This window comes from Bombus vancouverensis, chromosome 17 (assembly GCF_051014615.1).
Source record: "Bombus vancouverensis nearcticus chromosome 17, iyBomVanc1_principal, whole genome shotgun sequence".
NCBI lineage: Eukaryota > Metazoa > Arthropoda > Insecta > Hymenoptera > Apidae > Bombus > Bombus vancouverensis.
Window position 1 is genome coordinate 4,084,158 of NC_134927.1, and position 26,902 is coordinate 4,111,059.

General features: G+C 33.4%; 1 protein-coding gene across 3 annotated transcripts; it reads right to left on the minus strand.

Moving 5' to 3' along the window:
* Positions 1 to 186: 186 nt before the first annotated feature.
* Positions 187 to 25,893, minus strand: LOC117166029 (G-protein coupled receptor dmsr-1). 3 transcript variants are annotated; one of them, XR_013060555.1, is made up of 6 exons: positions 25,166 to 25,893; positions 24,445 to 25,025; positions 21,002 to 21,248; positions 8,599 to 8,988; positions 1,691 to 2,771; positions 187 to 1,566 (listed from the first exon to the last, which is right to left on the minus strand). XR_013060555.1 is itself a non-coding variant. In XM_033349626.2 (4 exons), exons 1-4 carry the CDS (start codon positions 24,766 to 24,768, stop codon positions 2,566 to 2,568), a joined length of 1,167 nt encoding a protein of 388 aa, XP_033205517.1. In that variant the 5' UTR covers positions 24,769 to 25,893; the 3' UTR covers positions 187 to 2,565. The 3 variants fall into 3 exon arrangements, 1 of the variants encoding a protein (XP_033205517.1); XR_013060554.1 differs by having other exon boundaries at positions 24,445 to 25,893; XM_033349626.2 differs by having other exon boundaries at positions 187 to 2,771; positions 24,445 to 25,893.
* Positions 25,894 to 26,902: the final 1,009 nt, after the last annotated feature.

Below are 26,902 nucleotides of genomic sequence, written 5' to 3' on the forward strand. Positions count from 1 at the left end.
TTACCTCCAAAATTTAAATTGCTAATTTTGCCCATTCGACAGTAGGAAGAGAATTAATAGATGAAATATGTTTCAAGAAGTAGAATTATACAATGAAAAATGGATACAACGTGATATACTACGTACAATTTATATTTCATATTACGTATATTTATATTGTTATAGTCGTTGCTATAAATTACGGATATTTATCTATACATATACGTATATGTCTCCGTAAAAATATTGATATTTACAATTTGTACAGTTGTTTAGAACTAAGAAATATCATGATCACATTATATCATTACTGTTATGTTCTTAATAGCAATAGAAAGCATTTACATTACAATTTATGATTAACATATATTAACTTAGCTTTAATAAATAAATGTATACCTCTAACATGAAATTCGTATTTCATATTTTTTTAATTTCTTAATGTACAAATTTTTCGTTGAAATCACAGCAATATTTATTAAAATTCTCAAGGGAATTAAATAACGCATAAGTAAATTTCGATGAATTTAGGAATACCGAGTAGGTGTTTATCTTTTTACGTTTCTTTGATGAAATATCACTGCGTTATGCGTATGTAATAAGATTATTCGTCAGCTTCATTTTGGCAGTAGTCCTTTTCAGTTAAATATTCCTAAATTCATAAAAGTTTCAATTGTAATTAAATTATATCAGAGAAAGTATCTTCAGCGCCATCTATTAATGTAGTAGACAATATCTGATAGAAATTGCTTCCTCACAAGATAAAGTTTAAAATGTATGTAACTTTTCGTAAGAATAAATAAAGAACATAGTCAATATTAAATTCTACTAATAATATACACGATGTATATCCTAGTTCACTAGGACATTCATAGATAGTTCATTCTAGTTCCTTCCGCAAGACGATGTCGGCATATTTGTTTTATTTGAAAAAAGCACTTTTTGAATAAAACAAAATGGATTTAATGTATTTCCTAAATTCGTACGGTTGGGTTGATCTCGACAACGGTTTAAGGAGAACTAGACTAATCTAATCGGAAATAAAAGAAAATTTCGAATGCGAAAGTCGATCGTTCGCATAGCGTTCGAGCATCAACTAAAAAAAATTACATACGAAAAGAGACACTTCTTGCTTCATATAATCGGAAGTATATACTTTGTGGTATATTTTGTAATTCTTCTCTTAACAATATTCTACGAGGGAAAATAAGGGAAAAATATCATAAAAATATCATAGGTTCAAAAATACTTTAGTAAAAAATTACAACAAAAATGCGGAATAACAACGGACTGATTTTCCTTCCATTCAGTATAAGAACAGATTAGCGCTATTTACCTACATTAGTTCCTTTCAAAGCGTCATCTGTTCTTATAATTATGGGACTAACATACATAAAAACTTTAAATTATTACATTCCAAATTGATTTCTTTCAATTTCCGTGAATTGTAGATCAAATTCTTTGATATTAATTTCTCATGTGTATTAACTTTTATCTGGTAAACCTTTTCTTTTAATGTTGTTAAAAATCCAGTGACATGATGTTTGGTGATTTTGAAAGCCAATGAATTGATTCTCCTCGGTTTATCTATGATTAAAGATAATTCTCATTTAATTATTATTATTATTTTGTATTTCTGAAATAACATTTTTGTAAAGTACTATTATATTGTGTTATTGTATTGTATTATTGTATGATATTTTTCTCTTACCTTTAGTTTTTTCTCGTAGAATATGCTGGCACAGCTTTGTGGGAAAGACATTTTGTATGTAAAAACTAACTATTAAGATCCCTACACACTTTCAAACGTGCCGCGATGCACGCAGCGACACTTAGATTTCAAGAAATCTGCATCGGTTTCGATTTATCTCCACATTACCGAATGTTCTCAGTTTATGATGCGACACCAACGCAGAAATATATATGTTGAAATGTTTGGTTATTTTTCAATTCTAGTATCAATATTAATATAATAGAAGGTATGTTCACAATAAGAAAAATAATAATTTAAGGCTTAAAAGAAATGGGCAAAAACATGGTTAATTGATAGAAACAGATTTTCCAATTCCGTGTTATTAAAAGAATTAAAAACGAATGAACTGAGTGATTATAGATATTTGCGTATGGATAATTCTGCTGTTTAACATCTATTAGAAAAAGTACGCCTAAAGATTGAAAAACAAAATAAAACGATGGGAGTCTGCTTTACATTATATTTGCTATCGGTGCCGCCCTCTACACATTGAAAGCTGCACCTCAATCGGATACTAACGCAGGATTCTGATTTCTGTATCGATAAAAGCTGCTTCTGATGTCGATTCTCCGATACCGAACTACATTACAAGATTTATCATGAAACCTAGGTGTCGAAGCATGTCACAATATGTTTCAATGTGCATAGAGGCCTTTATATGACGTTAGTGTCTATTTATATTTGCTTGTGGCCATATTGGCGAAACATAAAGGAACGAGTAAACACTAATTTTATTGTTAAATTATTTTACTTATTTGAAAATCACAATCATCAGATGTTCGTTTGGTAGACGAAAGCATCGCAGCAGGTGGAGTCCACCACCTCCTTCTTAACTATACTTGTGTTACTTGCGTCACTGTGTGGTTTGTGCCTGTATTTCCATTATTTTCTATACAAATCTGTTTTGCAGTGCTTCTGGGGATTTTACAGTTTTTGCAGAAAAGTTCGTTAAACGTTTTCCTGAATTGTCTACTCATCGTGCAATATAGTATGAAGTTGATAGCTGAGTTTACAAGCGTTAACATATCTATAACATCACCTGAAAATTGACAAATTCTTCTGTTAATATTTCTTACAATATTAGTAAATACTTATATATATATATTATATAACTTATATTACAAAAAATATTTTTCACGTTTTTTATACGATGTGTCCGTTTTATCTGAAAACATGTACAATTCATTAAATTTTAGTTGCTTGAAATTTATGTTTCTCGCTTTGGTCTACTTTGAGCCAATAAAACTAGTAGAAACAGAATATCGTTGTCAATATTATTTGTTTCTGATTGTTCGTGTCTCCACTGTTTAGACAGGCTACAGGTTACAGAATATGGACTTATACCATTTTCAAAATAAATCATTATACAATTCCATTTTTTTAATCGAAATTTCATTGTTGATTGAAACAAACGAATGTTTTAAGATTTAAATTATAAATTGTTTATAAATAAAAAGATCACGTTAAAGTATGTGTTTGTCGTTTTCTCAACTTGATCAAAACATGGACTTTCATGACTTTCAAAATGAATGATCTATGTTGTTATTGATGATACATTATGAGTCAGTATTTTATTAATTTTAATGGAACGTTATTATTAATGAAAATTTATTTATATTGTAAATAAATTGTGATAATCGTGAATATTGATAATCGTGAATCCCTTAATAAAGCTGCCAAAATGTTTCACTTTCATTTGTTTTTCTGTTGAAGGTTATCTAGTGAATATTTCACGCGCTTTTAAATTTTTCCTAACTGTATGGCGCTGTTAGTGCTGATCAATGGTCTATACTCCTTTGTGTCAAAGTGACGATAACTCTCTTTCATAGAGGTAGAAAATCAATTTTTTGTAAAAAATTCTTTTTTTCTCTTCGACTATATATTATTTTGCTATTCTATCAGACATAATGTTGATAAGAAAATTAATTACTAAGAAATTCCAGGTAATCGTCAAGAAAATATCCGAGTTAATTACGAAGTTAATTACTAAGAAAGTATTAAACAAACGTAGGGTAATGAATATCGCAAATTTATTCTCTGAATATTATAATTTGATAATATTGTATTCAATATTGTGAATGGTCTTCATTCGGTGAATAATAAATAATAATATTAAATTGTCCAAATGTTTCTTTTGTTTTATAAGGATATAATAGATGCACAACATTTTTTGTTTCATATTATTTTATTGAATGTATGATTTTATTTTATGTATGATCCATTTTGTTCTGTTGGAACAATAAAATTATACAATATAATTCAATAAAACAATATACAACAAAAAATGTTGTACATTCATTGTTTCCCTATAAAACGAAGGAAACTTTTGGGCCAACCTAATAATTAGTCCAATTCATAGAAATAAATTTTGTACTAATTTAAGCAGAATAACATATGTTTAATTTGTTAGTGTAAAACTTAAATTCTTCTTACCATGCAAGTAATTAAAATGATTTTCGTATTTTAATTATTTCGTATTTTAATCATTCGTTGGTGAAAATAAATCTTCCTTATAGAAATAATTTTTAATCTATACATAGTATAGTACTTTCATAAAAATAACTTCTCATGTATCTATACTGGGTGTAAAAAGTAAAAAGTATTCGCACACTCTCTAGAACGGAATAACTTTGTTTAAGATTTCATCAAACGACTTAAGTTTTTTTCGAAGTCAGTAAAAAATTTTTCAACAAAATTGCGATCGGTCGAAGCGGCGAAGGGCACAGTAAAAGTCACTTTTTACAACACCTTTCTATCTGATCCTGAAACGAAAGCTTGAAAAGGACATTTTATGGATTTATGTAAGTCATATGTATCTTGAAAATTTCATCGAAAAGTCTTTACATTTATTACGGTAATAAACTGTATATGTATAACAGACATAAATCTGCGAAACGTACTTTTTAAATTTTCATTCTACAGGTTCGGATCCAAATGTTGTGAAATGTCATCTTCGCCATTTTTATCGCCACTCCAACCAATCGCAATTTTTCAAAATTTTTTTTGCGTGCCATCTAGTAAGCTAATTCTTCTAAATTACCAACTTCTCAAAGCAGCTCAAATCCAGCTTTGTTCCAACGTTACAAAAGATATTCTATTTTAAATATGTATTAAATATGTATATATATATATATATATATATACATATATATATATGTATAAATAATTTTCTAATAGCTTTTGCGGATTGAAAATTATTGCATAATTCATTTGATTATGTCTTTTTTATAATTCTTCTGAAGGTCGTTTTAAATTACTTTCTTTATATAATACGATATAAAGTGTGCTCTCAAAACATTTATTAATTGGAATCGTAGATAATACAATAAAGTATCTAGAATTTCATAATAATACTATCATAAGGCGTATCAAATACATCCAACATTTTAAAGGATCGTATTTCTTTCAATTATACCTACAGATATTAAATTATAGTATTAATTATATATACGCTTTTGAAGTAAAATACAACTTCCAGGATTCATTTCACTATGTTTATCTCTTTGAACACGTATTCAAATATTACTACAGATAATCGCATAAAAATATATAAAATTAATTATTGCATAATTTAATTAATTATATTTTCTTTATAATTCTTTTTGACGTCGTCTGAAAGCATTTTTTTAAAATAATATGACATAATAGATGCACGACATTTTTTGTGTTATATTATTTTGTTGAATTATGCATGATCCATTTAGTTGTATTATTACAAAATGGATTGTTTCTAACCTCAAAATGATTTTATAAGGAAATAATAGATGCGCAACATTTTTTGTTTTACGTTATTTTATTGAATTATATATTTTGTAGTAATGGAACAATATCATACACAATTCAAAAAAAAAATAATACAACAAAAAATGTTGTGCATCTATTATTCCTTGTATTTCCATGTACTTTGTAGTAATAGAACCTGGTAGGTAGGTATTTCAGTTTTTTATCCTGAATAAATTATGTGCGCAAAATATTATTTGTTATTATAGTCGATAAAGCATATACTTTTTTGTACTGACTATACTTTTTTGCACTTCTCCAATTTATGCATTGGTTTCACTGTTGTACATTTAAATTAACCTGTTAACTGCGGAGTTTAGTTTCAAAAATCTCTTATGAGGTGCGTAGTTAAAATGAAATTTTATTGGAAATAAAAACCAGTGCAGGGCAAATGCTGCTATTATAAATTTCACGAAGTAAATAAAACAAAACGATGAAGGATTACATTTTTATTCGATAAAAAATTAGCAATTCATTGTTGAAAAAGGTATTTTTATTAAAAACTTAGAAACTGCCAAGAAATAATAAAATAAATCACTCAAAACGATTCTGGGAATAGCCGATATACGTAGGAAAATACACAAATGGGGATGCATTGGGGAAAATAATCAACTGAATTTATAAAAATCAACACACTATACGAAACATAACCGATATACCAAAGAAAATAATAAAAAAATTAAATTTTTTTTATAAAATACATAATAGTTTTACTGGAAGTATAAAGGAAACATAAAACTAAATATCATTTATATTACCTTTTACTAAAATTTCGAGTTTTTATAGTAAAAGGTAATCTTTTATTTTACACGACGAGTATATACGTCAACTGCACTGAAATAAAGTTTTGCTTTGATGTATATACCCATCGAACGCAGTTATAACTGGTTAACTATCTTATGATTAAATGACTATAGTTTACTTAATGTGAAAGCAATTAAGATATTTTAATGTTTCTTTAACACTTCCCATGTTTGTCAGCCATCCTGGTTGGTAGACTTACGGTGGCAGTATGGTGCAGATTAACTATGGGCATAATCACTTTACTGACCGTTAGCGGTTCAACAGCATACGCACGTCCGACCGGCAACTCAGGTGCAGATTCTCCCTGTCGCTGGCTCTGTTTCGGTTTAGATTCTCCAATACCTTTCTTTTTATCCATCGCGAACGGCATGTTTTTCAAATTGGTATAAAACTGTGGGAGCTTACAAAGCAACGCAACTGACGCAACTGAGTAAAGTATCTTAGTACTAAATAACAAATTATTGCACAAGTAATGAGAAAGATTGTCAGCGACAAAAAGTTAATTAATAGGCTATCAGTCGGTAAGCATCGGCGACAAAAAGCCAATTAATAGACTATCAGTCGGTAAGCGTTGGCGACAAAAAACCGATTAATCGGCTATCGGTCGGTAAAGTGTTAAGTGAAAATGTTATTAGACCTCATCCTAGTGGCAATAAAAGACTACAATGTCAACAAGAATTGTTTTATTATAAAATACCTATCAATGAACTTTTTCTGACATTTTAATAATAAACTAGGAACTTTTTTCAACAAATCAAAGATAATTTATAATCTGTCTATCTACTCGCCAGACATGAATTCCTTGGAGTGTACCATTCGAGGCATTCTCGAGGCGGTGGTTTGCTTTAAGCCGTACAAATCGGTGGAGCCGCTAAAGCGTCATTTGATGAAGACATGGAAGCAAATTGATCAAAGTACGGTGCGTGCCTCTATAGATCAATGGAACGTCTCAGGGCTTGCAGCGACGCAAACGAAGGAATTTTCAAAAACAATTTCATCTAACTAACATTCTATGGTATTCTGATTGTTATTATGTGTTTTCTCATTTTTCTTTGATAAGACTTAGATATAAACAACTCTATCGCGACGTTGCCAAATTTGCAGTTTTTACGTACCCTGTATATACGTGCCATTCAAAGTTCTGAATATTTCCACTCGTATAATCATTACACAGTGACGAGGAAGATTTAACTTATCACGAAGAACAAATTCTCAAGATTATACAGGATGTCTGGTAAGTGGTAGTACAACTGATGATTCCGCTTTTTTTAGAAAATCAAGTTTGAACATCCTTTCGATACACGTGCACTCAGACAAGTCTCAATTCAGCGAAGAGTGTTTGTTCTTGGAGGCAATGACGAAGATCATCGGATCACCAGTCCATAGAAATTTAATTAAAAGAGCACAATTACGTGTGCAAAAGCATGCACGTCATCTTCATCAGTTTTTGAATGAATAAAATAAATAAAATTGCTGACGATTAAGCACTTTCTTTTATTCTGTGCTCTCGTCATTCAGATCATCTGGAATTGCCAACTATCGGTAAGAACGTTTACCCATACGAACTTAAACGACAAAATTTTATTCTTTCTTTCCAATCTATTTTTTCACATAGAATCGACGCCTGTCACTCACCAGACACCCTGTATAAGAAAATATTCGCGTACTTGGGTTTTTAACTTGAACTGGATAAACATAAATCCAATTACTTTGGAATTTGCTATATAATGTTACATATGAAATTTTATAATTAATCGTATCTGAATTTGTAATTAGACTGTAAAATTGCAGGTAAAATAGAGCATACTGGTCGTTGAGAAATTGATAGTTACTAAAGTTATATTGGATATCTAGTTTGCCAGATGTGCAATCAATATCTACGTTCATATATACTTATACAGCTACTAAAGATAAACAATTAATTTAATGAGAAATTACCATCGTTACAATATGGAAATTACATCCTCTTTATCGAATATTTTAACATCCAATACGAAAGTACTTTCCTGGCTAAATTGTTTCTCATTCTGGCAATAGAAAGCTTTGTCGCTGTGACATGTAAAAATCGTCAAAATAAATAAATGTAAAATGCTCTGCAAATTTGATTAAAAAATAAAGCTAAATTTTATAGTGAAGCTAGAAAATAAAACCAATAGAGTTAAATTCCAAAATGTTTATCCACGATTGTACAGTCAGAGGATTCAACTTCCAGTCAGACTTTCTGTTGATCTTTTATTTAGAGCGATAGAAAATAAATATTCCATGAGTTTTGGCATACTGACCTAACATCAAGTAGCAAGTGGAGAAGAATCCTGGACCGAGAAGCACGCTGAAAAGTCCGAGTATTCCCTGTGGCAATTCTGTGAGTAGAAAGAGCAGCAAGACTGCTAGCAACATCATTGTAGTTCTATCTGTTTGTCGCTCTTTGTCCCCTCTTCGGCAACTTTTCTTTTTTTCCAGCTGTTGTTCTTGAATATTGGTTAACTTTCGCCTCCTTCGCTTTGCTTCCAATAGAACTTGCAGAAGCTTTAAGCTGACGACCGTTAGGACGAGGCAAGGCAGAAGTTTTATTACCACGCTATAAATCCAGAAATTTAGTTCCTTCAAAATGTCATGATTTTCTGCCATTTCCGTCAGTCGAACAAAGTAAAGGGTAGTGTTTGTTGTATTTCCTATTGAGAAATATAAAAACATTTTTCGTTGATCGAACCAAGTAAATGCAGCAGTACATATATCGATTTAAATGTTGAAAGTGATTATGATATACATTTTAATGGCTACGATAAATTTTAAAATATCTCACATTTTCGTCCCTCATTAGTAGGCTGCGGATTTTTATGCATTTATGCGAAATACGAAGACACAAAACTATACAGAATGCGTATAATATACAAAACTACATGGAGCAGCCAAGATAGGTAGAGTTACAGTTTTTAATAGGAAAACCAAATTTCTGTTTAAATTCTGCTTCGTCAGTTTTGTTTATCTATAATCTCGTACGCAAAAGGAAAAAGTGACTGACACGCTCATTAACGCCCACGCTAAACTCCTGTATTTAGAAACGTGAAACTTGAACAGTATATTCCTTTTATGACGTAGGCATAGTATTTTTGGAAATACGAACCCTAAAAGGCTAAAAGGAGATGACATTTCTTTTTTTAATGTGATATCCATATTTCACGCGTGGTTTCAGTTGGCAACACGAATTTCGACGTATCACGTTAAAAATAAACAAACACGTCTTTCAGCGTTTTTCGAAATACATACAGGGTGGACAATATACGCGTAACTGAGTCATTTAAAAGTCCCGCCATTCTGGAACGATGCGATATCTTTCAGCGATTGTTCTATGAATATGAATTGAAAAAAAGAAAATTGTTTGAACACTTTGTCGAAGTAATTCTTTATCGAAGTGAAGTCGATAACCATGACCTTGACAATATCATCCGATTTAACTGCACTAGACATCTTCTTATGAGATTTCTTTAGAAATAAAGTGTATGTCAATAGACCAAATACAATGGAGCCGCTAACAGACGCTTTTCGAGAAAAGATAGCGGACATAGCTTTCGAAACGTGATATGTAATACGATATGAAAATACGATTGATCGTATTTGTTGTAATTGATCGACTTCGTACAGCGTCTGGAAGCGGACATTTTTCTGATGTTGTGTTCCATACATAATTCTCAAGTATTATTAAATGACTTGTATTGAAAAGACTGTTGATTTTTTATTCTGTTTAAACATAATTGACAATTGTAAATTGTTCACCGTGTATGTGTATCTTTTTTTGTCAGTATCCCAGAGTGTTTACAATTTGTTCCAGAAGGATATTCGGTATGTCATAACAGGATAGAAGCATGTTCAACGAACACGCCTGCCCCTTTGGATGACGTTTGTACAAAATTACGTTTACGCGTAAGTAGGTGTTTCACTGATAATTTTTTTTCAATAACAATGAAAATCAGTCAGCTAGGGCAGAGTCGTGTAGTACCTAAGCCATTTGTTACGTCTTAGGCTAGAGTGAGTAAAGAAAAAATTTCAAAAATGATTTTACAGTATAAATAGAGCTTGGTGAAAGAAAAGAAATTAATTTTGTGAAATTCAATGATAATAATTGAAATTTTGCACAAATGAAAATGTTGTAATTTGTGGGAAACGAAAAATTGTCGTCCAGTACCGACCGATTATTCGATTAGTAGATGTTCCAGCCTGAATGATTAATAACGTTAAAAAAATGAGATTTAGAGGTTAGAATACACGTTTTTATTCAAATCGTATTCTTACATATAGTGTGTCTGGCTTATCTCGAAACGCATAAATATCTGGAAGAACATGAATCGTATGAAAAAATGTTTCGGACAGAAAATCCATAGCATGGGGGAGCACGTACTGTACTCTTGTGTATTTGACCTTGCGGTGACCTCCTGTGAAAAACATATTACAGTTTTTAGGTGAACACCTCCGTTTGGTATTACAACATTTTCTTGTACTTGACATTCTGACGTTTTCAAAACGCTACGAAGTCGTATTTTTTGCACTATCCGCTATCAACTTAAAAAACAAATTCGGCGGAGCAATACGAGAAATCGCCTAACCTAAAAACGATTGCTCGAAACTGACTGGTTGTTTTGAAAAAATTAGAAAACTGCGACCTTGCGTTTCGACAACGCCATTTCAGTAGCAGCGTTATGAAAAGCGCCTTTACGTATCCCTGTAATATACATTGACTAGCGCTAGTACCGGCGAATAGATCGAATTTTAAAGTTCATATCTCGGTAGCGAATAATGCAAAAGACACGAGTTTGTAGTGTTTTGAAAATATCTGAACGTCGGCCGTAAGAATATGTAAGAAAAAATAGAGGTATCCATTTAAAAATTTTAACGTGGCCTTCGCAGAAGAATTCGAGATCACCACAAGGTCAAGTACGCAAGAACATAGCACATTCTTGTCGATATTGCGCAATTTTTTGTGTCATTTATGTTTCTCAAAATATTTGTCTGATTCAAGATAAACCGGACACATTGTATGTCACAAGGAAAATAATTAATATTCTTGTGATGTGTGCACTAGACATGTGACCAGTCATAGCGTTCGTCATTTTTGGAATACTGAAAGCCTCAGTAGCCTGCCCTGGGTCATTTTATTTCCGACGATTAGCTTCAAAGCCGCATGCACACTCCGCTCTGGCCATTTTTCTTTTTTCTTTTTTGGAATTTTAGACATTTTCTGCGTGTAACGGTACAAGAAAGAAAAAACGAACATCTTCTAATTTAATTTCACTTGTCAACAGATTGAACTTCCAGATAAAAAGAATGTGGTCCGTACTGGGCGACATCTGATCGGCCGGTAATGGACGACAGTTAAACGTTTGGTATTTGGCTACAAACACGTGAAAATGTTTTTAATTGTAACGTATTAGGTTAGCCCAAAAGTCTCCTTCGTTTTATAAAGAAATAAAATACTCACATTTTTTGTTTGAATGCAAAACGATAGCCAAAGGACGACTGAAGATAAAGACGACAACATTTGGCACATTAAGTTTCACGTTTGAATAAATATTATCAGATAAAGCAGCTGCGTGCAGATAGCGAAAGACACTTTTGGGACAACCTAATATATAATATACAAATAAGATTGCAGAGCTATTTTATGGCTCGTAATTACACTCTGTTAGACTACATATGGTATACACAGTGGAAAAAGACCATTTACTTACCTGGACAATAAAATATCAGTTTTAGAAAATAACTTCTAACATTGGGAATTTCAATTTACACAGGTAACGTGTCAGAACAGCGAAAACGATGAAATAAGCGTTAGAGCTACGAAACATGTTACACAGAATTGTTATATCCATCTGTTCGTTCAAATAAAGTGCTAATATCTTGTGAAAAATGTCAGAAATAATTTTAGTCGATATTACATAGCAGTCGGTACTGCAGGACTCTGTCCTAGACATATATAATATATTGTTCATCCTGGATATATCTCATAGCTCACGTAGGAGTGAAAAACGGGTACGTTTTTTTCTCCAATGATAACCGTATCTCCATATCGGCTAAAGCTGTAAATTCGCCAGTCGACGAACAAACTCAGCTTATTAAAAATAAACCATCACGTGCTCGAGCGTGTTCACACAGAGGTTGATAAACATAAATCACTAGAGAAACAAATACTGCGCTAGCGAAGCTGCGGCGGACAGCTGGCAAAGATATAAATCTGCATAAAGATCTGCAATCTGATAAGAAGGAACAAAAGCAAGAAGTTGACTATTTTAATACATGTCTTAGCCACTAATACATGACGTAATAAATAGTTACGATTATAATACACATATCGTCGCGTGGTGTCGATAGTGGCGCGACTGAAGAAATGTAAACTTTAGAGGAGAGATTTCTTTTTAAATTTACAAAGAAGTCTTCGTGATTCATTTCCACAACATCATAAGACTGACTTAAAGCAAGACAGAGGTTAAGATTGATAGCGGTATAAGTGGTAATTCCTTCGTCTGACGCGAAACTGATGGAATTATAAATATACCGTTTTGCATAGTAAAAATAGAACCACGGTGTAGATTTTCTATTCAATAGAAGCAAGATTGAAATATTTTTAGCTGTGCCACTGTCAATGCCACGCAGCCATATTAGTATTCTAATAGTTTAGATACGCAGCAAACAAACTAACTTATCGACGTCGTAAAGTTCTATTTCCTTAGCCTTTTAAAATTCTAGGTAATATACCGGGCGTATGTGCTGTTTTCTATTTCTTTTCTTTCTCAATTTCTAGTTTAAGTTCAAAACTGTGATCAGAGACGATCGCAGCATCTTTGGTCAGAGCCGAATGTAACGCTACGATCGATCCTAGCCACAATGTGGTTTATCCCTTAATTACAGACTACTTGTCCCTGAGAGAAATTTGAGATCGTATTTCATTGATAAAATCTGACTGAGTTTGCAAGTTTCAGCATTTCAGTAAACCGTAGAAATCCATAATAAACAAATCGTATATATCGGTAAAGAAAATCTGTTATGTTCGATTCATTTCTCTGACATAGTAGCGATAAATTAAATTTCCGAGTGATTTAAGGAACGAATAGTTTAAATTGCGTGCTATCAAAAAAGTTTTTGATAATTCTCATTGACTCGTAATTCGTTTAATTGATTTTTAATTGACTCGGAATAATTTTTAAATAATTTCACTTATCGCTTTTGGCTTTTTATTAATTAGTTTGCTTATAAACATAAATATTATATATTTTCATGCGTTGTAATTCTGCCAAATAAAACGTACTGTGAGTATTTGAAATTACAACTGTGTTGCTTGTGTTTCTACTTTTGATTGGATTGAATTTTCGTATATTTATTTATTTATTCGTAAGCATAAATGTTTCATTCGCATTTATTGTAATTTAGCTGAGCAAATATTACGATTTTTGAAATTTATAATCGTGTCGTTTCTCTTTTTACTTTTGATTGAACTCGATCTTCGCGTATTCGATTATTTATTTGAAAATACAAATATTTCATTCCCATTTACCGTAATTCAACTGAATAAATATTATCATTTTTCAAAATTACAATTGCGTCACTTTTATTCCTACTTTTCATTCGATTGAATGTTCATATCTTACTTCTGACAAAGCAAAACATTTTTCCGAATTTAACAGTGTTCCGGATATGCAATAAATGTTTGGAGTATTAATCATTTTTGTAAGTTGCATTCCAAAGCCAAATAGCCATTTTCGACCTCGGTTCACTTTACTAAAGAAACAAGGGAAGAAAACAACAGAGTTGAATAAAAAAACAAAAATCTATGTAAAAATATTATTATTAATAAACATTATTGTAAATAAATATTATTAAAATTATTATTATTAACTTTGCACGCGATAGTTTTACAAACGCGTCTTTAACAAAATTTTTGGCAAGGAATTGAAATGAAAAATTGCACTTTTACCAACGTAAGAAATTTGTTAACGAATTAGAAGAATACTATCGAAACGAAAACGACTCGAAGGATACAGCAGGACTAATTTTAATAGTTATTGATGAATAACCTTACCTTCTGTATATTAACAATTTTATTTAAATATGCATCCAATCTTTTTTTTTTTAGTTTTAATTTTCGTGATAGTAAAGAAACATAATGAATATTCAACAAGTTCGTTAAACTAAATTTTTATTACGTTCTATCTTTTTTTTATCTTTGCTTCCTGACTTTCTAAATTGTTTTCGGGCACCTTTAGCTATTAGCTTATCGCTAAGCACGAAAGCGATCGTTTTACATCGCCGTATTAGTTACCATGTTCGATATGCAATATCGTAATAGTAGAAAACGTTCAACATGCGAAGTGTCTCGAGTAAATACGTAACGTACAACGAATTATTTACATATGCGAGAATTTGTTATCAATGATAGTAAAATCTTTGATCTTTCGAAGCTCGACAGCTCTCTTCGTGCAGATGCAAATTCGCTGCTAGCTACTTCGAACGAGGAAATAATAGCCCCTTTCCTTTTGTACAGATACGTAGCATCGATTCAAGCAACTTTAAATAGATCTTATACTGCCATTTATAACGCTCGTTTCGAACGTATAAGTAAAATATATAAACGTTTACATGTGATGGGCAGAGACGTACAGTGGCGGGCTAAGTTTCTGTGCTGTAATCACTATACTGTACCATACTGTAGCTGGTCTTGACAAGAGTCAAATTTGAACGAAAGCAATTTACGGTGCGAACGATGTTCGATAAAGGGAGACAAATATGGTTTCCTTCAAATTTTATCGTAAAGATTAATCATAAATGAAAAAGATCAAGAAGCTTGTAATTTGCAGCGAACGAAAAATTGTTGTAGTTAGTAGATTTTAAGATCTAAATATTAATTGCCAACGTGTAAATTGGTAAAAAGCATTTAAGCAGAATAGAATTTATTTTTAAGCGCGTCTACGAATATCGCAAGTAAAACGATCGACACTTTCCTGGTCTTTTCGCTCTATGTGAACATAACCTATAAATCTGACGCACTGCGTTCAATCTTGGTGGAATGATTTCTTGCAAACGGTGCACTCAGCGACTTATTCATTGAAGTTCAATTTCCTCCTTGGCGAGCTATTATTTTCTTTTTCGAGCTTGCTTCCTCTCTCGGAGAGACTTTGCTTATACGAAAAGATTTAACAAAATTTGAACGCTACTGGCCGATTAAAATGTGGTGGCCACTGTACGACAAGCATATGGAGAAGGTCTCAGATTTGACGTGTAAAGTAAACAGCAAAAAACCGAGGAATTTATGTATACCTGGTAGTCTAAAAATAATGTACGTAATATGGCAAAATTATTTAATTACCGAGAAAATAAAAAGTCAGCTAAGACAAATTAGAACGTCAAACATTAAACGTCTTAGAATTCTGATAATACAGAAATAATAAGGGAATCTCGGAACGTTTTGTTTTAGCCGTTACTGTACAACCTACTGTCCTTTAAGTGTACAGTACTTCATTTGCAGTATGTTAATTTATATTTTTATTTACTACAAATCCTCGTTGTATTCTTATCTTCAGTTAAGAGTCTTTTACGATGTTATTAATTGGAAAAATTATGAAAATGTCTTGGAATCTCTTTGCCATGAGACAGGACAATAAAGTTTCATATAAGACACTTCGCATAATTGGTTACACGATATTTTCCCACTAAGCGAAAACGAGCTGTTGAGATCAAACTTTAATAGTAAAAATTGCTCATAAACGTTAAAAAGCTTTCAATTGTAGCATATATAAACATCATTAACGTTATTAATTTATACTAATGTAAAAATTTCTTTCACAAGATTAACAACATTACTAACAAGAATAGTAAGAAAAGAAAAAATAAAGACGTTAGAAGAATAAAATGCTTTCATGCTATCTGTTGTTTCTGTAGTATGTTTTTTCAAATGCAACGTACTGATTAAGCAACTGGTATGAATACAAATAAGGCGTTCGTGATACTACTTTTATGATCGTCGGTGAAATGGAACAAAAATCTCTTGGCCACTTTCTGGAGTAATATATTTTTAATAAGAATATTAAAATGTAACGTAAATTATGGATTTTTTGATATTGATGAAAATTCAGAAGATTTAGGCATTAAAAGACTATATACATAATAGTTACGGTATAATAGTCTGATTGGAAAGAAAAATACAATTCTACTTTGTTGATTTACAGTCACATCTTCAAAAAAAAAAAAAATAATTAGGTTCTATGGGAATTGACATCATGAGATTATTCAACTTTTTCTGTATCATTTATTAACACAGTTAACCTTGCAAGGAATACACTTCTGGATAAAAAGATAATATCGAATGATATATAGTAGAACCTCGGTTATCTGAACGCCTGTTATCCGAATTTTCTACTATCCGAACGATCCATTATTGGAACACGTTTCTCTGCAAGAATTTTTGTTAACGATCGAGCAATTTAAAGGACTGCTATTATATAGTGGCATAGGCTCGCTTAGGCATGAAATGTGTGATACTAAGAGGAGCACGAAGTAAATTAGCTACACTGAGGACACCACACAGGAAAAAGTGAAAGATTATATTATAACAGACGTAGAAGAAACTCTATATCGAATACAATACCAGGGTTCGGTAAATGTGACGACGCCGACATAATAGAATGCTTTCAATGTGATGAATCGTCTTCAATTGACCGTGATACTGACGTAATGTGCGCTTCGAGTAATGTATTGAAACATGAATAGAATGGTAATGACGATATTCCTCAACGTTTTCAAGTATTTGAGGCTTTAGAAATAGAGCTAAGATGGCAAGTGAGAGAAAAGAAATATAACTTTCCCAAAATCTGGTAAAGAAATTCGATCATTTATATTACTATTAATATTTTTTTTTTATTTACTATTTGGTTATTAATGTTTATGTTCCTTTTCAAAATACATATGATATATGACGATGAATATCAGGAAAGTAACTGTTCCATTATCCAAAAATCTCCTTATACGAACACCTATATCCCCTATTTCGGATAATTGAGGTTCTACTGTATAAATTTCGGGTATCGTTGAAATACCCGATATAGATTTCACCGACAACTATTCATCGACGCCAGACTTGACCTACACCAAACTTGACCGACATCATGCATTACTCACACCAGACTTGATCCACATCATGCTTGATTGACTTCATCAGACTTGATTTACATTAGAATTGACCGATACTAAACTTGATCCACATCAGACTTGACCGATACTAGACTTAACTGACATCAGACTTGACAAATAGTAGACTTGACAGCAAACTTGATCATCATACTGGATTGATATCAGAACTGACCGGTACCAGACTTGATTGACATTAGAATTGAGCGATACCAAACTTGATTGACATCAGAATTGATGATGTCAATGATATCACACCTGATTAACATCAGGATTGACCGATAATAGACTTGACCAATAAGAAACTTGACCGACACCAGACTCGATTGACACCAAACTTGACAAATAACAGACTTGACCGACACCAGACTTGATCCACATCAGACTTGACCGATACTAGACTTAACTGACATCAGACTTGACAAATAGTAGACTTGACAGCAAACTTGATCATCATACTGGATTGATATCAGAACTGACCGGTACCAGACTTGATTGACATTAGAATTGAGCGATACCAAACTTGATTGACATCAGAATTGACTGATATCACACCTGATTAACATCAGGATTGACCGATAATAGACTTGACCAATAAGAAACTTGACCGACACCAGACTCGATTGACACCAAACTTGACAAATAACAGACTTGACCGACACCAGACTTGATCCACATCAGACTTGACCGATACTAGACTTAACTGACATCAGACTTGACAACAAACTTGATCATCATACTGGATTGATATCAGAACTGACCGGTATCATACTTGATTGTCATTAGAATTGAACGATACCAAACTTGATCGACATCAGAATTGACAAATAACGGACTTGACCGACACCAGACTTGATCCACATCAGACTTGACCGATACTAGACTTAACTGACATCAGACTTGACAAATAGTAGACTTGACACCAAACTTGATCATCATACTGGATTGGTATCAAAACTGACCGGTATCAGACTTGATTGACATTAGAATTGAGCGATACCAAACTTGATTGACATCAGAATTGACAAATAGCAGACTTGACCAACATTAAATTGATCGATACTAGATTTGATTGGCATCAAAATTGACCGATAGTAGACTTGACCAACACCAGATTTGATTGACACCAGACGTGACAAGTAGCAAACTTGACAAACAGCAGATTTGAGTGACACCAGACTTGACCAATAGTAGACTTGATCGATAAGAAACTTGACCGACACCACATTTCACCGACAGTAGTTTTGGCCAACAACAACTTTGACTGGCAATTTTGACTAGCAACAACTTTGAAGGGTAACAGCTTTAACTGACTGGCAGAATTAACACAGAAAAGTAGGAGAGGATTGTTACTTGTGTAGGTTTAATGCTGCAGATAATTGATAGGATTAAAAAAGTTGACCTAAACCTAATACCATGGATAAGCTGGCTAGCAATTAAATATTTTGGTTTGATTTCAATTAATTTATGGTAAGTTTGAGTGTAATTTTAACACAAATCAATATGAATTTCATGGTCTGCTTTAGGTTTGTCTTTGGTCTAGTCTTTTTAATCCGGCCACCGTAAGGCAGCCGGCCATCAATTATCCGCAGTAATAAATCTACGTGAATAAGTAAAAATCCTCTTTCATTTCCCTGTGCTAATACTGCCAGTCAGTTAAAGCTGTCGTCGGCGAAATCTGGTGTCGGTGAATAGCTGTCGGTGAAATTCCTGTCGGTGATTTCAATGGAACGCATAAATTTCATCTTTTCATGTAATAATGTAATATGCATACTGTGTACAGTTACAAATTTGGTTTCTGTAATTTGTGTCTCGACTTATTGAAACAATTCGTAGATCTATAAAAACATTAAGACGTCTACTTAGGAACGAAAATGGAGATTAAAATGTAACTGTGATTCGTAATAATGCAGCTTTTAACAAAACCTCCATTGTTTCTAATTACTGTAGTCGTTAGCAAAGAATTATTTCAGACGCTAGATTATCTTTCCTTGAGTCGCTATTTCAATCCATTACCATGTACAAAACAGCGTTGTCTTTGTAAACATTTTGCCTTTACAAACAATTTACCTAAATCATTCTCAACAATTATTTATAAAAATATTTACAAATCTGAGGAGCTAATACGAGAGTATATTTTCGCGTGGAAAATATGCTTCAACGATCTTGTCACTACGCTATTAAAATCATCTGCTTTCAACTTTGCGCTGTTGTATATTAGATCAAGACATTTAGTGTAATAAATTTAATTTCAAACAAATGCAACAATAATCGTTTCGTAATTGTCGCTGCTCATTCAGTTCATGATGCTATTTTATACATTTGTGTGACGATGCATCTTTGCTACCATCTCTTTGTATACACGAAGATGACAATTTAGTAACCAAAATTATGGAGACGATGATACGTAAACTATATTAGTATGTAATTTTCAAATTTATTTCTCGTTTACTCCTATAATGCTTTCTTGATTTTGTTTTTTGTAAAGAGCAGCAGATTGCGTTTATATAGCTTTTTTAAAACATTTATTGTCTCTAAATATCTATAGCACACAAGGTGTCTCATTTTAACCGACCCACGCAAACATCTCCTAAATAACACCTTATTTGAAAAGTTTCCTCACGTAAAACTTGTTCTGCTTGAAGGGGAACATTTTAGGATGATCACCAGATTTGTCTAAGTGTTTCTTTAAATGAAACTATATATTTTTTCGGCACACCGTTTGATGCAATTTTCAATCCTCTACGAAAAAGGCATTAAGGTACTTGTATCTGAAAATTAGCTTAGTTTAATAGTAATTTCGTCCAGTCGAGCGTCCAATATAAACGACAAGGAAAGCATTGCGCCATCTTTCCTTCTTTTTTATACCATAAGTGTTACAAGATTAGAGTCGAAATATCTTTTAAAATAAGCATATTCCCATCCAAGTACTTGAAACTTTTCAACCCACCTGTTAGACTTTACAATCGCCGAAGAAAACGTGTATAAAGACAACAAATGGTCTGAAATAGCTTTAATGCTTTCTTAACGTCTAGGTTAATCGAATACCAGAAAAGATTATTAGTAAAAATCACAGTTGCAATTTCGTATTTCATTTTTATTCCTAAATAGATATTCGACTGTTTTATCGTTTCGTCTTCACTTCCTCGCGAATTATTTCGACAAATTAAGCGATAAATCGCAGAAATCAATCGTGATACTATATCGAAGATATTAATTTAGAAGATAATAATCATACTTCGTTCCTTCAACGTACGAAATCACACGAATATATTGTTAAGAATCGAATGACAACATAAGTGCGCTATCTCTTTATCCGTGATTGTAAATCATGTTAATCAGACAATCCATCCTATATAAAATATCTTATTACGTGTAAATCTAATTTGAATTTTTCTTTCCAAAGGCGTTCGTATTTAAACAGCGTTGAGAAAATATTAACGATAATTAGTCGTTGATGTTTCGCCGAATAATATAATACAAATTCGTAAGTGACATGCATAAAGTGCTACTTACCGATCAAACTTTCATTTCGAGACTTTATGCTCATTCCATTGGAATCCAAAACTTCTACTTGCTGTCTTACTTCTGTCGTGATATACACGGGTATACAAAGCACAGGACAGAAAATATAGGCGATCGAAATCGCAAAAATAGTTCTCTTGTAACTACACCACTCTCTGTTTTGTTGCGGCCTTGCTACCGCCACGTATCTCCACACAGCCAGTATCAAAGTTAAACAAATTGAAATGGTGTGACAAACCTGTGGATATTACATTGGAACTCTGTGAATTTATCTGCATTGTTACTCCTTTTTGTTAAATCGATATTTTCCAATTACGAATCGTATGCTTATTTCCTCGATTGATTTACGTCGAAGAGAAAAATGTTTATGACAGTAACATTCGCTATAAATACCGAGCAAACTTCCACGAGTTCTACTTTTTCCTCTCTGTTTAAATCACAGTGAAACTTTGCAGAACATTGGTTGGTTCCAATGCATGTGGTAACTGCTTTGGTTAGAAAAGTTAGGCTAAGTATTTTAAAACTAGTCTACTGCTAATGCTAGTGTTTTTACTAGTTTATTACCAATACTAGCATTTTGATACTAATATATTACCAATACTAGTAATTTTAATATCAGAGTCTGATTTGAAGAAAATGAAATTAACATAAAATAAAATAAAGATAAATAATGTTGGACTGCAATTTGGTTTTTAATTAAAGAAGAAGGCAAATCCAATATATTGTATATTGGATTGATTGGTGTTCAAACATATAGGTCGATTCTCATCAAACAAAGCAAGGAAACGACGGTTCAGAAAGAATGCGATGAGCCATAAATACCAAACGATTTTATAGGTCACTAGTACGATAAACACATTGCATTATTTAACACGTATTTTCGAAATGAAATTTTAATTCCATATGACAAAATTACCTCGAACCCACGTATTCTGAAGTCAACCTCAAGTAAGTTAAATTTCTACCAAATGTTCTAATTTTGTTTAACTATGTACGTGATACACAGACAACCGGAAAAATTTGCAACTTTCCTCTTCCTTCCTTTTCCTTCCTTCGTAATAATAAATTGTTACGTTTCGTGGAAACTTACAGTAGGAACTGCAGCATCCGAACACCTATTATTTCGAATATTACACTATCTGAACGTTTTATTAACGGAACTATATTTCTTGCTCGCGTTCTTTACTATTACACGTATTTTCTCTAATTTCCTGTTTCTTTCCTATTGTCTTAATACGAAACTAATACGCGTGTAATATATTGTGTATAGTGGGATCAACGAGAAAACGTGTTGCATCGAGTATCGAAAGGAAAGGGAAAGATACTCGAATAGTTAGAAAAACGTACGGAAGTGTTGCCAAAACTACGAAAATTTACAACGTTGGTAGACCTGTAATTAATGGCGTCAAAACCAGGTGTTTCAGGAAGAAGTAGAAAAACCTTAATGCACATGAAAAATAATAAAAAGTAACAAATCAGAGAAAATGGAATGCCAGTATCTACATATATATTATACGTAAAAGTTTTGGAATGTAGATAAAAATTATTATCAACGTTTTAGGTCCTTGTGTTGGAAAATAGAAGATTATAGTGAAAGTGACGATGCGGAACCTCTCTATTGAATTGTACGGAAAGTTCGTTTCGTTTTTCAGTTTCAGGCCATACTGAAGAACGCGTTTTCTTCTTTACGCGCATCGTTTTCAATCAATGTACGCACCATTCCTTTCGATAACTTTTCCGTGTGGTAACTTGGTCATCCTATTGGTGTGCAAGTGCTTAGTCTTCCGAGGAAAAGAAACGTTCCAGTTCGTTTTTCCAAAGAATGATAAGTTCTTGTCGTTGAGGTAGTTTTATAACAAGCGAGACAAGCGATAGTCTGAGCGTGCAAGATCGTGAAAATATGCTACACGCGATAAAATACCCTATCCAAGTTGCGTCATCATTTTTGTCGTGTGCCGATTGACGCATTTGGTCTCGCGTTTCCTTGGTGAACCATGTTCGAATTTGTGCCAGATCAACAAGAAACAAGTCGTTCCAAAAATGTTCGTTTCACATTCGACTGTTGATTAATCGACAATATTAAGTTCGACCAATTGAATTGTGGTTAAGGACCATTGTCTAAACTCAGACCCATCTCGCTAAGAAAAACGGAAGGAACTTTATGCTCGGCCTAATATTTCTAACAAATGTTTATGGCGCTAGAAGCGTTAGTTTGAGCCATATACAATAATATACTGTAATTCAACGTAGTTCAATGTATTAACAAAATTTGATGTAGTAGCGAAAAGGATATAGGATTCATAAATAATTTTAAAAACATTACACTTTTTCGTTCTATAAGGAAATTCAACATTCTTTGTTTTATATTATTTTATTGAATTATGTATGATCATAATGATAGAAATAGAATAGAATGAAACATAATTCAACAAAATAATATAAAATAAAAAATGTCGTGGATTATTTCCTTACAAAGCGAAAGAAACTTCTGGGATAACCTGATATTATTGATATTGAAATATAGAATAATAATGAAGAAAAGACGCGAGTTCCATTACTCGGAACTCGAATGGTTATGCCTCCTCGTTAGTTCGGATACTGCAGGTTCCACTGTATTTTATTCGACGCAATCATTCTTCACTTTGAGGCTTTCAAATTTTCTAACAAATCATCGACATTTTCAGCGACGAATTTGCCTATCGGCTCATCAGACAATTCATAGAATTTCCAGGCAAAGTTATCTAAGGACCAGGAACATGAAGTGGAAATTTGTATTCTTAAAAAGAAAGCAGTTTTAGCTTTCGTTAGTTAATTAGTTTCTTGTTATTGTTTAATTTGAATCGTCGTCGTTTCAAGACGCTGCTCTCCAATTTATCCATCGAAGAGCAGAAAACGATGAACGATTTCTTTTCAAATGGAAACGAAACAAATGCCACGCTAATTTCTGAAATTTACTTGGCAGTTACCATCAGTCGACGACAAATAATAACTTCTCGTTTTCGCACGTTACGGAAATTCGTCGAACCTCGTAAATTCTTCGTGCAACCTCAATCAGACTGGACCTTATTCCTACAATCAACAATCGAGCAAGCCAACTGCCATTCTTTTCAAGATAGAAAAGCTATACTGTTCCAAGCGAGGAGCCAATTTCCTCCGCTGGTTAACCACGAGCCTAATTCCATGGTTTATCATTAGATCTCGAGCACACGGATCACTGTACTTTACGATATATACAACAATTCGGCAAGTGCGTTTTTCCTACACAATTCGAGAAACAGACGCGCGTTCTGTCGTTCGAAAAGTTATCTCTACCCATCATCAATTCGCGTACCAAAGATTACCCGGCCTAGTCGAACTTGCAAGCAAAAGCAACTTCTTAATGGAATCTGTTAATCTCGATGTTAATTAATTTAATCGTGTTAATTGTCCGTTACCTGTGCGAAATTCGAATGGAACAGCACAAAAATCGTCCATCCGTAGGTGAAGGTGTCCCTTCTTGATCGCCGATACAAATAGAGGTGAAACGCGTACGGAATGTAATCGATCATGACGAGCAGATCAGCCACGGCCAATCCCGTTAAAATTATATTGGTTGGTGATCGCATTTCCCGGCGAGTCAGGACAAGAATGTTTAAAATGTTGGCGATCGAACCGAAAATACAAACGAAAAGAGAAATCCAGCCGTGCAGCCGCGAGTAATAGGAATGAAACGACGATAAATCGCAAACGTAATAGCTGGTCGATGCGTTGAAATCCATGATCGTCTGAAATGCACTAGCTATTCTTTTATCTCTCTCGTCTTTTAACGGCCCTCGTCGTTGCTCGTCTGCCGGCTGGTCTTCGATAAGTAATTATCCTAATGGGATATCTTCGATGATCTTCGATGTTCGAGTGTTCTGCTCGCAACGGTAATTCCGCGTAAACGAACGTGCTTCTTCTTCCTTTCTCCAGGTACAGAAATGTTTTCCGAGGGAAATCCCTTAAATATCACGATATCGATCCTTCGAATTTCGTCCTTCGAATTTGCCCGCAAATTAAGACGACAATGAGAAAACGAGAAAAGAAAAGCGATACATTTTTGTACGTTTTGCTAATGCTGTTTAAACCATCAGGAAGAAAGAATTAATCATTAAGATGAAATAATTAGGAACATACGTATGGACGAGTATTTCTGGTAGTTTGCGTTATTGTTAGAAACTTTCTCTCTCTGTCGTTTATTGTTCTTTATCTTTAGAACCGTGCACAGAGTTATTTGAGAATTTGTTGCGCTGCTGTGCTTAGTCCTCGAAGAAATCCTCTTTGGCCTTCCTTTACGACTTCCGTTCTTTTATCCTTGAGACTTTAGAATCTGTCGGGAAATCGCCGCTTATCCTTAATGATGTTCTTCGAATCAAAGGAAAATTAAGACTCTGTGTGCTGGTGGATCAGTCAGCAGCATATTTTGCAATTTCGATCTTCTCATAGGAATCGAATGACGGTTCGATCGAATCGAACAGTTTACCTTTCATTTATATGGCCGTTTCTATTTTCAAATGCGATTTACCATTTCGATCGTGCGCTTTCAAGAAAGACACTGGAAAATTCCTCTCGTTTCGTACGATTGTTCTAGCGAGCACATTTAACGGATCGACAGTTTTTAATTTTTTATTTTCCCTTCTTATTAACAAAACGCAACTGAAACGCGAACAGTTAATACACTACGATTAATTTAAATTTTCATTTACGTAATTAAGTGTCTTTTTTTTTTTTGTTTCTCCTTTTATTTTGTAGCTGTTGTAAACGATTGAAATTTAAACCGAATGGAAGACACACAACGAGATGCAACAAGCGAGCAGTTGGAGAAACGAACGACGCAACCGTGACGAAGAACGTCGGAACCGAGCGACGTCGGCCAAGCTAATGTCGCCGCGACGCTATCCCATGTTGCAGCCGCCCCGAAATTTTAACGCAGACGCAGATCATTTCCCTGTCTCTCGCTCTTTCTCCCTTCCTCTTTCATTCCGATTTTCTCTCTTTCCCTTCCACCCTTAGTCTTCTATTTATCACGCGATTCATCTACTTAATAATTCTTTGTCTTATTCTTTTCTACATTCATATATTTCCACATGGGCACATTCGTTTACGCGTGGGATAATTACGCCAAATTTGGAACACCTGATTTTAAGAGTGGCGGCCCAAAGATAGAAACATTCTTCTCTTTCAACGAAACTAACGTTAACACACCAGGGAGTTAATAGATATTCGTGCGTTAACCAGTAACCATCGCAGAGGACAAAGGCAGAGGAAAGAACAACTACTTTGTTCACACTATATACAGTTTTTTCATAAGAATTAATTATACTCTTTTGTTAGTTCGTTTTGTTTCGCCTTGGCCTGCAAATATTCAAAACATCTTAACATTCACAAATGCATTTTAGCTTTCGCTAAAATTACAATTTAAACAGTAAATTCGCACGCATGACGAGTATACTCGTCGTAACACAAAATAGTGCCGTTTCTTGGTGACGAGTATACTCGTAACGCAAACTAGTGCCGTTTCTTGGTGACGAGTATACTCGTCGTAACGCAAACTAGTGCCGTTTCTTGGTGACGAGTATACTCGTCGTAACGCAAACTAGTGCCGTTTCTTCGTGACGAGTATACTCGTCGTAACACAAAATAGTGCCGTTTCTTCGTGACGAGTATACTCGTCGTAGCACAAAATAGTGCCGTTTCTTGGTGACGAGTATACTCGTCGTAACACAAAATTGCGCAGTTTCTTCGCGACGAACATACTCGTCGTAACGCAAACTAGTGCCGTTTCTTCGTGACGAGTATACTCGTCGTAACGCAAACTAGTGCCGTTTCTTGGCGACGAGTATACTCGTCAAAAACAGCTAACTGGCTAATAAT

Coding starts and splice junctions, on each gene's coding strand:
- LOC117166029 (XM_033349626.2), bottom strand. CDS start 24,768: ATGGATTTCAACGCATCGACCAGCTATTACGTTTGCGATTTATCGTCG. Junction 21,249..24,444: donor TCCATTCGAATTTCGCACAG/GTAACGGACAAT, acceptor TAATATCCACAG/GTTTGTCACACCATTTCAAT. Junction 2,772..8,598: donor CACTTGCTACTTGATGTTAG/GTCAGTATGCCA, acceptor GTCAATTTTCAG/GTGATGTTATAGATATGTTA.